The sequence below is a fragment of the Biomphalaria glabrata genome, chromosome 9 (assembly GCF_947242115.1).
Source record: "Biomphalaria glabrata chromosome 9, xgBioGlab47.1, whole genome shotgun sequence".
Taxonomy (NCBI): domain Eukaryota; kingdom Metazoa; phylum Mollusca; class Gastropoda; family Planorbidae; genus Biomphalaria; species Biomphalaria glabrata.
In genome coordinates, this window is record NC_074719.1 from 14,633,338 (window position 1) to 14,645,107 (window position 11,770).

Below are 11,770 nucleotides of genomic sequence, written 5' to 3' on the forward strand. Positions count from 1 at the left end.
CAAACAGATAAAAACAAACGAGATCTCCATGCGCCACCTTGCCAACACAATGCGCCTTTCCTCGCGTGCAGGAGTTGCAGTTTGAGAAACGCTGATGTAACTTTTCAAAGATCATTCGGAAGAAAGAGCTACTTTGTAGCTGAAAATGGTGGAGTTTTGTTATTAATAGTTAATTGTTTAAACTATCTGGTTCAATTTTATATTTCAAGCACCATTTGAAGGTATTGGGTGGTCAAGACAGTCAACTTTCTCTAGTAAAAGGTCAGGACCGACCTTAGGCATAGGCGAACTAGACAGCCGCCTGGGGTCTTCGATTGTTATGGGCCTCGCACAGTTCTTAAAATATTTATCTTTAACGAAATAGCGAAACTTGTGCCCAATTGTATTTTTGGATTACACTCGATTTTTAGTAAAGTGCCTACATTTTTTTATTTTTGCTATTTATTTTTTATTTTTCTATTTCATTTAGGAGCCTCCAATTATCTAAGGCCGGCCCTGATAAGATACACATTTTAAAACACATTGTTAATGAGACTTGTTCTGTTCATGTCCAGTCCTGCGTATCGATGTACTGCTTGCATTAGTATTGAAACCTTGACATTGCCGTCATTGTTGGAACGTCACTAACCCAAAAACGTTTCCATAGCAACCTTCAAGTGAAAAAATCGATTATCCATCTAACAATATAGATCTACTTAGTGTCGATTAATTGTTGACGTTAATGACACAAGTTGATTGTTTGAATGGTAAAAGTTGTCGTGACTGTGTGGAGGGGGTGAGTACAAGGGAGACAACTTGGAACTCTTTTTAGCTTCTGACGTAGCGTGGTGCATACATCATGTCTTTGTGAGTGTATTTATGTGTACATGGATATGTGTGTGTGTGTGTGTAAATAAACATATTTTGTTACTGTGATTCGAGAACACTGCTAACAGAACCAGAGAGTCTATAAATACTATCTGATAGATGGAAACAATAAGACTAGAACTATCACTGATAACAACATTGTAACTACATGTGACGTTCTGCCTCAATAGACGCTATACTATACCTATGTATAAATAGAAATGGACAAAACATGAAAGTTCTGATATCGGTTGACGTATTAGGGATTTTCACACTATTTGTTACAAAATTCTTAACAATGTCAAGGACGAAATATTCAACCATCACTGTTTGGCAACTAAACAGTACAAGTAAAAATGTGTTTGTGCTGCAAGTGAATGAGCTTTGAGAACATTGATTTTAAAGTGCTAAAATGGCTTTAAAATTGAGCGTAAGCCTTCTATATTACACAGGTAATTAACACTTCCTAATATCTGTACACTGGATACACCAAATAGCTAGCTTTTTTTATTGTTATCCGCCATGGAAAAATATTTTCAATAAATGTTGTGGACTGTGTTTACATTTGATGACGAATTGTATGGAAGGAAATGTTAAGACGCTGATGTGAACATGAATCCGAACACTTCAGGTCAACATGTGCTTCTAGATGTTTCTATCACCTTCAATCTAAAGGCTCTAGTGGCTACTTCTGTTGTACTCATCGTTGTGAACCTTTTCACCTTGATTTCAAATAGTGTTATTGTCTTGTCCCTGGTCAAGTTTTACGCCATTGACCACCAGTGGACAAGGAAAGGTAATGCAATCCCCATTTTGTTAATGACCTCACTGGCCTGTACGGACTTGCTCATTGCTGTGTGCGTCATGCCATTCAACGTGGTGGAAATGGTTTACAACGGCAAGTGGACACTGTCCAAGCTCATGTGCACTGCTCGATATGAAGTGAGTCATCTGTTGAGCATCGCCTCCGTCCTGCACGTGACCTGCATGGCATTGGATCGATTCCTTGCTGTCACAAAACCGTTTCAGTATCGAACTTATAAGAAGAGATTTGGAATCCTGCTGCTTTGTGCGTCATGGATAATCCCAATTGCGGTAGCGATTCTACCCACGATAAACCATTGGCACCAGCAGGGACTCCAAGATGTTTTGACGTCATTAGAGAACAGCACTACCTGCACAAGATTTTTCAACCGCACATTTCTTATCACAACTATTTCAATCTCGCTGTATGCGCCCCTAGCGGCGACCTACATTTTATACGCCGCCATTTTGGTGCAAATAATAAAAAATGTGAAGAAGAGAAAATCGTTGCTTACTGATGGTACTCTCCACACCAAAAGCAAAACAAAAGTGGGGGCAGACGTAAAAATGGTTGAATTAATCTCGACTACATCTAGCAGCTACAGCTGCACTGTCAATCCAAAGTTCACCATATCTACTTCTGAAGCTCTAACTACAGTTCAAGACAATGTTATTACAGAAAGGCACGCCAAACGTTCCAGCTCTCTTGAAAGTGGTAAAGCGTATAGAACCATCGGGTGTATTCTCCTCTGCTTGTCTGCATGTTACTTTCCGGTAGTCATGGTAACCAGTGTATACCGCTATGACACTATGAAAATGCCCATGTGGTTGGCGACTCTAATGGGCTGGTTGCCTCTCCTGAGCTCTACACTCAACCCGATCATCTACTGCAGCAGCCTCACTGTGAGAAGAGCTCTGCACCATTTCTACAACTCATCAAGCAGTTTCTTTTCATAGATAAATGTGCAAGCAACTTAATAATAATAATAATAATAATTTTTGTTGTCCGTATGAAAATTTGTCTTACAATTTGTGCATTACACCAAACAAAAAACATTATGACTATAAGAAACCAAAGTGTACATTCACCCCAGACTCATTCATAATTTACATGTGACAAAGTTTATTTCAGATTGTTCCTATTTAATGATTTGATTGTCAGGGGAACAAAAGAGTGTTTGTGTCTGTTTGTCTTTGCTATCGGTGTCTTGTATCTCTTTTGTGATGGTAAAATCACAAAATCCTGACACAAAAGCTTTTTTTTTAAATAGATGTTTGTCTCAAACAGCTGCCCAAATGGGGTTTGTTTTTTGCCAATGATTTTATCAGCAGCATTTAGGATTCTATAAAGGTTATTTTGCGAACCTGTAAATATTACAATCACAATGTTCTTTATATTAAATAAAGAGACTGCTTCAAATTCATGGTATACAGTGACACTATAACCTATTATAGCTTTTATTTTTTACATTGACAATGCTTAAATGATCGATTCTCCATTGACCTATCCAATCCAAAGCATTGCTATGTTTAACATAAATAAAAAAATGTTTCAACAATTCACAGATAGAATCGACGTAATTTGAAACTGAATTTTACAAAGACAATGGATAAATCGAATTAATGGTTCATGATGTGTATTCGTTTGCTATGTTGTTTTTGGGTTATTTACTATTTACTCACAATTTTATGGCTAGCAAAGCATTAATTTTCTTAAAGAAAAGAGTGCAGGGCAATCAGTGGCGTAGCTAGGAATTTGTCATCCTTTGGGGGCCTTGGGGGCTTGACCTCTTTGGGGGCCCCTGCATTTTGCGTAATAATTTAATGTAAAAAAAACACTCATTTGGGGGCCCGGGGGATTTTCAAATTTTCCCCCACCCTAGCTACGCCTCTGAGGGCATTTATTATTAACTATTTCAAATGTAGCTACGTCTAATGGTTTAAGTTTTAATTATATATTTCAATACCAATCTCTTCCTTTTTTTTTTATTGGTAGGCCTGTTATAGATATCTTTCAACAATACAAACCAATTTAAATACAGACTACACACATATCTTCCTACAGCACATTGCCATGTACCATGAGGTCCCCTGCACAGCCTACCTAATTTAGTTTACTTTGTTTATTTCCAAGGTTGTGTTCGTGTTTTTGAGTTGGATCAATTTAAATAAAATGACAAAGCAACTTGATTTAAGTTAAATTTTGATTGATCTATGTTCAACAAGTCAGAGCGCATGCTTATTATAGTTCTAAGTCCTTATTAAAACTGGGTTTTCCCCTCTGATAATGTATTGCTGCATACTATTAGGCAGTCCAAGTTGGCCAACGCTGGTATGTAGTGGCTTGTGACATAAGCACTGAAGGATGACCAGTCTACAGAGACCTTCTAAAGTCAAGCAGTTAGACAGACTGTGGACTAACTGGAAATACAATGACTGTATTCTTTCATGTCTTGAAGAGATCTCTTTTTTATATTGTTTTATATGTGCTTGTAAATGTGTACTTTGACTGATTCTATTTGGGGATCTGAGTTTTGGAGAATATAAGTTGTAACTGGGAACCACGAAACCCAACAGAATGAGTTCTTTTGCTAGAGTTAGTCGAGAATGGTCGTGAAAATCTGCTTTTCTTTTGACGACGCCAAGAATTTTAACTAACGGAGTCTCACATAGATCATTGAGAGCGTTTACGCTGGCCCCGTGTTCAAAGAGAACCAAGATGGCGTCCCTGTTGCAATACGTGCAAGCCACGTGCATGGCGGTGTTGCCTTGAACTTTGTCTCTGGCTTCAATGTCAGGGCCAGAGTTCATGAGTAGAGAAATGATCTCTCGACTCGACTGCGTGGCTGCTAGATGAAGTATTGTTTTGCCATTCGGTTCTCTGGCTCTGACATCTGCTCCGAAATGTAAGACAGTTTTGATGATGTCATTGTCTCCTGAAGACACAGCTCTGAACAGTTGAGACTTCTCTTTGTAAGTTGAATTTGCATTGGCGCCATTATTTAGCTGGGAAATAAAGTTTTGCTATAAGATTGTAAATAGATCAATAATGATGGTCTATTGATATTTAAGTACTATTATATAGATAATATTGAAATGATAAGGATAATATGTTAGTTTTTATTTTATTTTGATATCATATTTATAGTACATTGATCGACGTCAAAATTATTTTGTCACAAAAGAAATTAAAAGTACTGTTAGGCCTAAATAATGCAATAACCATGCAAGACCATTTCTGTAGGCACTGAATTTAAAATAATGAATGTAATTGAGTCCAGAAGTTTACTTTAATTGTCTGTAATCTTACTCCATGAAAATGGTCTACATTTTAAAAACTTATTTTATCTTACGGATGAAAGATACCGTTAGATATAATGATGAGAATTAAGGGTAAGGCCAATAAACAAAAATAAAATTATTAAACAAAAAATGTCTCTTAGTGTTTTTCCTATCAACACAATTATTGTTGGTCTAGATATTTTAGGAGAAAACTTCTGTCAATGAACTCTTTTTAGCTGCTAAGTGATAAGATAGATATTTTCAACACATGGCTGCCTGGTCGTGTGGTATGCGCTGGACTGTCGTCTCGATGGTTCCCAGTTCATGTCCTGCCCCTTACCATCCCCCAGTCGTCCTGCGGGAGGTTTGGACTAGGAAGTAGATTATCTTCAACTCTGAAGGAACATCAATATTTATTTTTTATTTATGTAGCAACTGTATTGATTTCAAGGGGGATAACTGCAAACAACGTACCAATAAGTTCACTATATGGTGAGACTTCAAAGTAATAGCTTCAGCTAGAAGTTCATCCAGAGATATTTCTTCTTCGACACCTAATGGTGTGTGCGAGCCATCCAGTCTGTATACAGACGATAGCATGTCAGTGATCAGACGAAAGTCGTTATGTTTCACAGCCTCGCGCAGGACATTCTTCTTAGACACAGGACACACGCTTCTCGCCATCTTTGAGATTTCAGTTGCACTGAAGCGTCACGCCAGTCCTGTGAAACATTTCGTCCAGTTTTGTAAGAAAGTAATGGGCGAAATAATTATAGGAAAGAAATGATTCAATGTGAAATGATTATAATTTCTTGTCAGTAACTAAAATGTTCTATAAATAGTTATGTATGTGAAATTTAGAGTGTAACTCAACCCAGGGCCGGCCTTACAAATTGCGGGCCTAATTTAATGGATGCTCACTAGGCCCTCTTCTATTTTTTTTACAATAGTAACTATCTCTATAAATTATAAACTATAAATCTCTATAAATTATAAACTATAAATCTCTACAAATTAGATCCTATTTATATAATTTTATCACCATTTATTACACATCATGCATAGGAAGCAGCTCAAATGCAGCAGGCGGTAGCGGGTTAATTAAAGTTACGTCAATCCTACGATACACTAAATATGTTAACCCTTTAAGTCCTACATCTTTAAACACCTGTAACAAGAGCCATGACAGGTAGTAATGTGTTAAATGTAAATTTCGGGGCCCCTGCTAGGTGCGGGGCCAAATTTGGAGCAATTGGTAAAATCAGTCTAAGGCCGTCCCTGGGTAAACCAAATAGTACTTTTAAACATGACGTTTTTTTTTTAATCAACATTATTTTGTACCCATGTGTTATTTAGATATTTAATTTCTGCCACTTTAGTGTTTTTTTTCTGACTGATTCAGACAACTCGGCCTGTGCTTTAATTGCAATGGAAAACAGAGAGAACTTATATGAATTTGTCTTTGCATGAACTTTTCCTGATTCATTTCGAACGAATTTGTTCAATTCTATGTCCACGATGTAGAGCTAGAACTGTTATGTGTTTTCGTATGAGGTATGTACAACTTATTATTAGCTAGTTTATAAAAAAATTTAATATTTTGTCCTACTTTTTTTTCATATATCTGAGAGTTCCCCCTTTCAGACCGTGGGATCTATAGGGCTGATGATGCTAAGGTCATTTTTTTTTCCAACTAAAGTCAGGTATTCATTAGAGATGGATGGACTCAGGGGCGCAATAAAAATATCAAAATGCGAAATCCCAGTCTTCACCGAGATTCAAACCCAGGACTCCAGGTTCGGAAGCCAAGTGCTTAACAACTCAGCCACCGCGCCCCCATATAGTTGAGAATGGAATACAAAATGAGTCAGTGGAATAGTAATTAAAAATATCTAACTTGTGACCGTAAGACTTATTCCTGTCTTCTATTGACAGGGACTTCTGCGTGGATCTGTACATATCTGTCAATTTACACCTTCATTCTCCCAGACGTTGATTTGTACACAGGCCTAACATTTTGGCAGCAGACGTGTAACAACTAACGTTTGGACAGTCTTTCCATTGTCTTTTTAAAATCTAGAAATGCACGCGACCTAAGTGTTCCCACTAGCCTAGTGTATGTTGTGTAGCATGAAATGCTTTGTCTTTGTTAGAACAAAATGAAAACATGCGTAAGCTCATTACTGCAAGATGTGTCAAAAATTATGTACAAATTATTTAAGTTAATTATGACTAGACTATAAGACTTTGAAAAAATTATGAATACTTATACATTACAATTTGTTTAAAGTTTTATTACTGAAAGTACTTACTGAGTCGAGTATAGCAGAAACTTGTCTTCTTACTTCTTTACTGGAATCGTCTGCTAACTGAGGACTTATGCTAGTCCATGAACTTTTCACCTATGCTCTTTGACCTTTTTAGTAATGCCCATTTAAAAACACAAGAAACGTAATCCGTTCCTAGTTAGGGCATTTTAAACTGATGGAACTTCGTGTGTGTGTGTGTGTATGTGTGTGTGCGTCTGCTGTTGGTAAGAAATGAAACGAATGAACGTGTCCATGTGAACGTTGAAAAATATTTAATTGTTAGGTAAAGAATTCGGTACGGTTTAGAAAAAAAACCCAACATTAAATATCTGTCATGTCTGCGTGTTTGTCTTTTTCCTTCACTAACGAATGCAATGGATTGAGGGAGTTCCGAGTCTATATTTAGTCGTTCCAGCCCAACGCTTTAAGCCTATCCCAATAAACCAACTGCCCCCCCCCCTTAACCCTGAGACCACTTGAAACTCAAACAAATAAAAACATTTAACATTGAGGTGAACAGTCAATAAGCTTTAGTGCGAATCAGACCTGCGTGAAACATATTGTGTGTAATTGTAGACTCTGTCAAAGATTGAATTTCTCCTTTCTTATCTATTGATTTGATCAATGCTAGTATTATATTCGATATGCAGGTGTTCGATCAGCTTAATCCTTGGTCCTTCTCTTCAGGGGCGGACTGTCAATGTGGGCATTGGGGAAAATTTCCAGTTAAGTATGTTCGCTTTTCATTACTCCTGGAGTAATATCAAATAGATGCATGACGCTTAGGACGTAATAATCTTCTATTTTGAAGTAACGTCTGTATTTTATAAGAAAAGATAAGAAGATTCTAAATCTTGTAATGTACATTTTTGTACATATTTAGATTTCATTTAGACTTCCAGCCAACATACGTTACAGAAGTCCATAACCCACACATGCACGCTTTCAGTTTCCCATGATGTATCATGTAACTCAACATGTAAGGACTAGCACGCATAGACAAGCCAGGTTAGTAGTGGACACGATGGTATGGCAAATCCAGGAGTGATTTTAACACCCAGAAAACTGCTTGGTCGTGCGTATGCGGGATGGAATGTCGTTCGGTCGTCTTGATGGTCCCGGGCCCCGGGTTCATACCCTGCCCGCTGCCGACCCCCGTGGGGAAGTTTTTCGACTAGGAAGTGTTATCTTCAATTCTGAAGGATCACTCGAAACATGTCAAACAAAAATAAAACAAAACAGCATAATGACACTCAAAATCAATAACAAACAATACTGTGAAATCAAAGATCGACACAGCTCTAGATACGCGATACCTATCATTAAAACCAACACTGTATTCTAATGTCCCAATGTCATTCACTGCTCTGATAATGATTTCATGTGTGTGTGTGTATATATATATATGTGTGTGTGTGTGTAGGTGTTAGTGTGAATTCAGCAGAAACAGTTGTTCGGTTGTAGCACTATTGAGAAAAAAATAATTTAAGATATTTTATTTTAGTTTCAATCTTTAGTAGTTTCAATGTATTGTTTCCAAATGAATATTTCTGCGTTCATTATCTGACCTTGACTTTCGTCGTTGGGGCGCTGTGACATTTCGCGCAACCAGATCCCTCCTCCACTTTTCCTGGTCAGCAGCTGTCCTTAGCAGGAGATCAAGAGACAGGCCGGTCACAGCTGTCCTTAGCAGGAGATCAAGAGACAGGCCGGTCACAGCTGTCCTTAGCAGGAGATCAAGAGACAGGCCGGTCACAGCTGTCCTTAGCAGGAGATCAAGAGACAGGCCGGTCACAGCTGTCCTTAGCAGGAGATCAAGAGACAGGCCGGTCACAGCTGTCCTTAGCAGGAGATCAAGAGACAGGCCGGTCACAGCTGTCCTTAGCAGGAGATCAAGAGACAGGCCGGTCACAGCTGTCCTTAGCAGGAGATCAAGAGACAGGCCGGTCACAGCTGTCCTTAGCAGGAGATCAAGAGACAGGCCGGTCACAGCTGTCCTTAGCAGGAGATCAAGAGACAGGCCGGTCACAGCTGTCCTTAGCATGACCAGACAAGTACGACCATATAAACAGTCATACCATTAAGATTAACATTTCCTGTATTTCATTGTGTCGATTATAAATGATATTTGTAGATTATTCTTGAGAAACTTTGTCTTGCAGTCATTGCAATGTGAACACTTTTGAAACAAAACATTAGAGCTATATGTATATGTTTTATAGCTTTAAGTAACATGTGCATGAACTAAGCGTCATTTGTAGTTCCTCGTATTTAATGTATTAAAATGTTACTATTTTTTTTTTTTTATATTTGACGCAAATTAAATTTTCCTGAACATTATTTTTTGTAAAGTATGACTTGAACAGAAGTGTTGTGACTTGAACAGAAGTGTTGTGACTTGAACAGAAGTGTTGTGACTTGAACAGAAGTGTTGTGACTTGAACAGAAGTGTTGTGACTTGAACAGAAGTGTTGTGACTTGAACAGAAGTGTTGTGACTTGAACAGAAGTGTTGTGACTTGAACAGAAGTGTTGTGACTTGAACAGTAGTGTTGTGACTTGAACAGAAGTGTTGTGACTTGAACAGAAGTGTTGTGACTTGAACAGAAGTGTTGTGACTTGAACAGAAGTGTTGTGACTTGAACAGAAGTGTGAAAACAAGAGAAACATTTAAAATACTTTTTAAAAAAGACACTTCCCTTATGCAACTTATAGATCAATTATTTTTCTATTAATAAATGATAAAAGTTAGATTTGAAAAAAATTTAAAACATTTTTACCCCTCCCCCCTTTCACCAGAGAAAGAATCCTGGTTTAGCGAATGTATGAATAGACTAGACTTTATCATATTTCCACGATAGGCTTCTGGATCTAGACTTAGAAGCAGGCTTAGTAGACGATGCACACAATTTTTCAGAACATTTATTTAATTAACTCTTTCTCTCCGTAATTATTTACCACATTCTGGTGGAATCAACGCTGGTATCGTCAGTTAGGAGAGAAAGAGTTAAACTCTTGAATCAATAATGCCTTACATTCCGAAATTCCCGAACGCGATAGTCCTTTCTAGAACGTGATAGTCCTTTCTAGAACGTGATAGTCCTTTCTAGAACGCGATAGTCCTTTCTAGAACGTGATAGTCCTTTCTAGAACGCGATAGTCCTTGCTAGAACGCGATAGTCCTCTCTAGAACGTGATAGTCCTTTCTAGAACGTGATAGTCCTTTCTAGAACGTTATAGTCCTTTCTAGTTCGCGATAGTCCTTTCTAGAACGTGATAGTCCTTTCTAGAACGTGATAGTCCTTTCTAGAACGTGATAGTCCTTTCTAGAACGTGATAGTCCTTTCTATAACGTGATAGTCCTCTCTAGCACGTGATAGTCCTCTCTAGAACGTGATAGTCCTTTCAAAACCGATGTTAAATCTAGACCTTAATCTTGTTCTCTAGTCATTTTTTTTTATTAATTTCTTTTTTTACTTGAAAAATTATAAAAACAGTCAAACCAGAGTTTCCCCCATGTGGCCAACAAACTGGTAATTATTTTCTCAGCCATATAAATCAACGGTTAAATTTCTAGAAAAATCTTTAGAGCCGATTTTGAGATCAGCGTCCAAGTTCCACCCTCCACCCACCCGCCATCCATGAAGTTCTGACTTGAATAGAGGTATTGTAAAAAAAAAAACATAACGATTCTTTCCAATGAAGATGAGGGAGAAGAAGACAGAACATTTTGTGTTGTTTGATTTCCAAGCTTGAGAGACCGCCTACACGTCTGCAGCGTTGACATTGTCTAGGACGTGTTCAGTTCAAGAATTTCTCGAGCTATTAGGCCAATGAATAATGCAAACATTTTCTTTCCTATTCATATTCTTCCAATGTCAAGGTCAGAGTTGTTGCTTGCATGTTATGAAAACTGTTCATTAAATCTGATATTTTTTCAAATTAAACAAATGTAGGCTATGAAAAGTTACAAACTTGAGACAATCAATGCATCAATATTTCCTTTCTCATACTGATTACATCACTTCAGTTACTGATTACTTTACTTCAGTTACTGATTACTTTACTTCAGTTAACACCTAAGACTAGGATTTAATCTCAGAACAAATTGTATTCAGAGATAAAAAAAAAGATCTCTTAACGAAGTCTGACATTCAATCCTGGTGTCAAACTTTCTTATTGAAATTCGAGCCACGTGAATGTATTTGGCTTTGGAAATGGATTTCAGAGCTCAAAATATTTTAATCATGGATCACTATCACACAGTGGTTGAATCAATATGTTCTGACAGTACAATAGAATCCATAATCGATCTTTAAGTCAAAACACTTTGATACTATTTGACAGTATTCTATACAAATCTCATGTAAACTACGAGGCAAGCTGATTAGTGTCGTCAAATGATTTCCCTATTGAATGGATTCCTTTGTTAAAAGAAACTCCTGTGAGAGAACCTACAAATGCATGCTATACAAAATGTTACACAAGTGCTTTATAACTCTCTACTGTGATTCCAGCGCAGAAGCGCTT

At 37.5% G+C, this 11,770-nt stretch overlaps 1 protein-coding gene across 1 annotated transcript; it reads right to left on the minus strand.

The window, feature by feature from the left end:
• Nucleotides 1-422: 422 nt before the first annotated feature.
• On the minus strand, nucleotides 423-7,648 carry LOC106062636 (serine/threonine-protein phosphatase 6 regulatory ankyrin repeat subunit B-like). Its single transcript, XM_013220932.2, has 3 exons — nucleotides 7,245-7,648; nucleotides 5,407-5,654; nucleotides 423-4,656 (listed from the first exon to the last, which is right to left on the minus strand). Exons 2-3 carry the CDS (start codon nucleotides 5,614-5,616, stop codon nucleotides 3,901-3,903), a joined length of 966 nt encoding a protein of 321 aa, XP_013076386.2. The 5' UTR covers nucleotides 5,617-5,654; nucleotides 7,245-7,648; the 3' UTR covers nucleotides 423-3,900.
• Nucleotides 7,649-11,770: the final 4,122 nt, after the last annotated feature.

What these genes read in the sequence shown, in the direction of transcription:
- LOC106062636 (XM_013220932.2), bottom strand. Translation starts at nt 5,616, where the DNA reads ATGGCGAGAAGCGTGTGTCCTGTGTCTAAGAAGAATGTCCTGCGCGAG. An exon ending in ACCATATAGTGAACTTATTG is followed by an intron (nt 4,657 to 5,406) that starts GTACGTTGTTTG and finishes TTTATTTCCCAG; the next exon opens with CTAAATAATGGCGCCAATGC.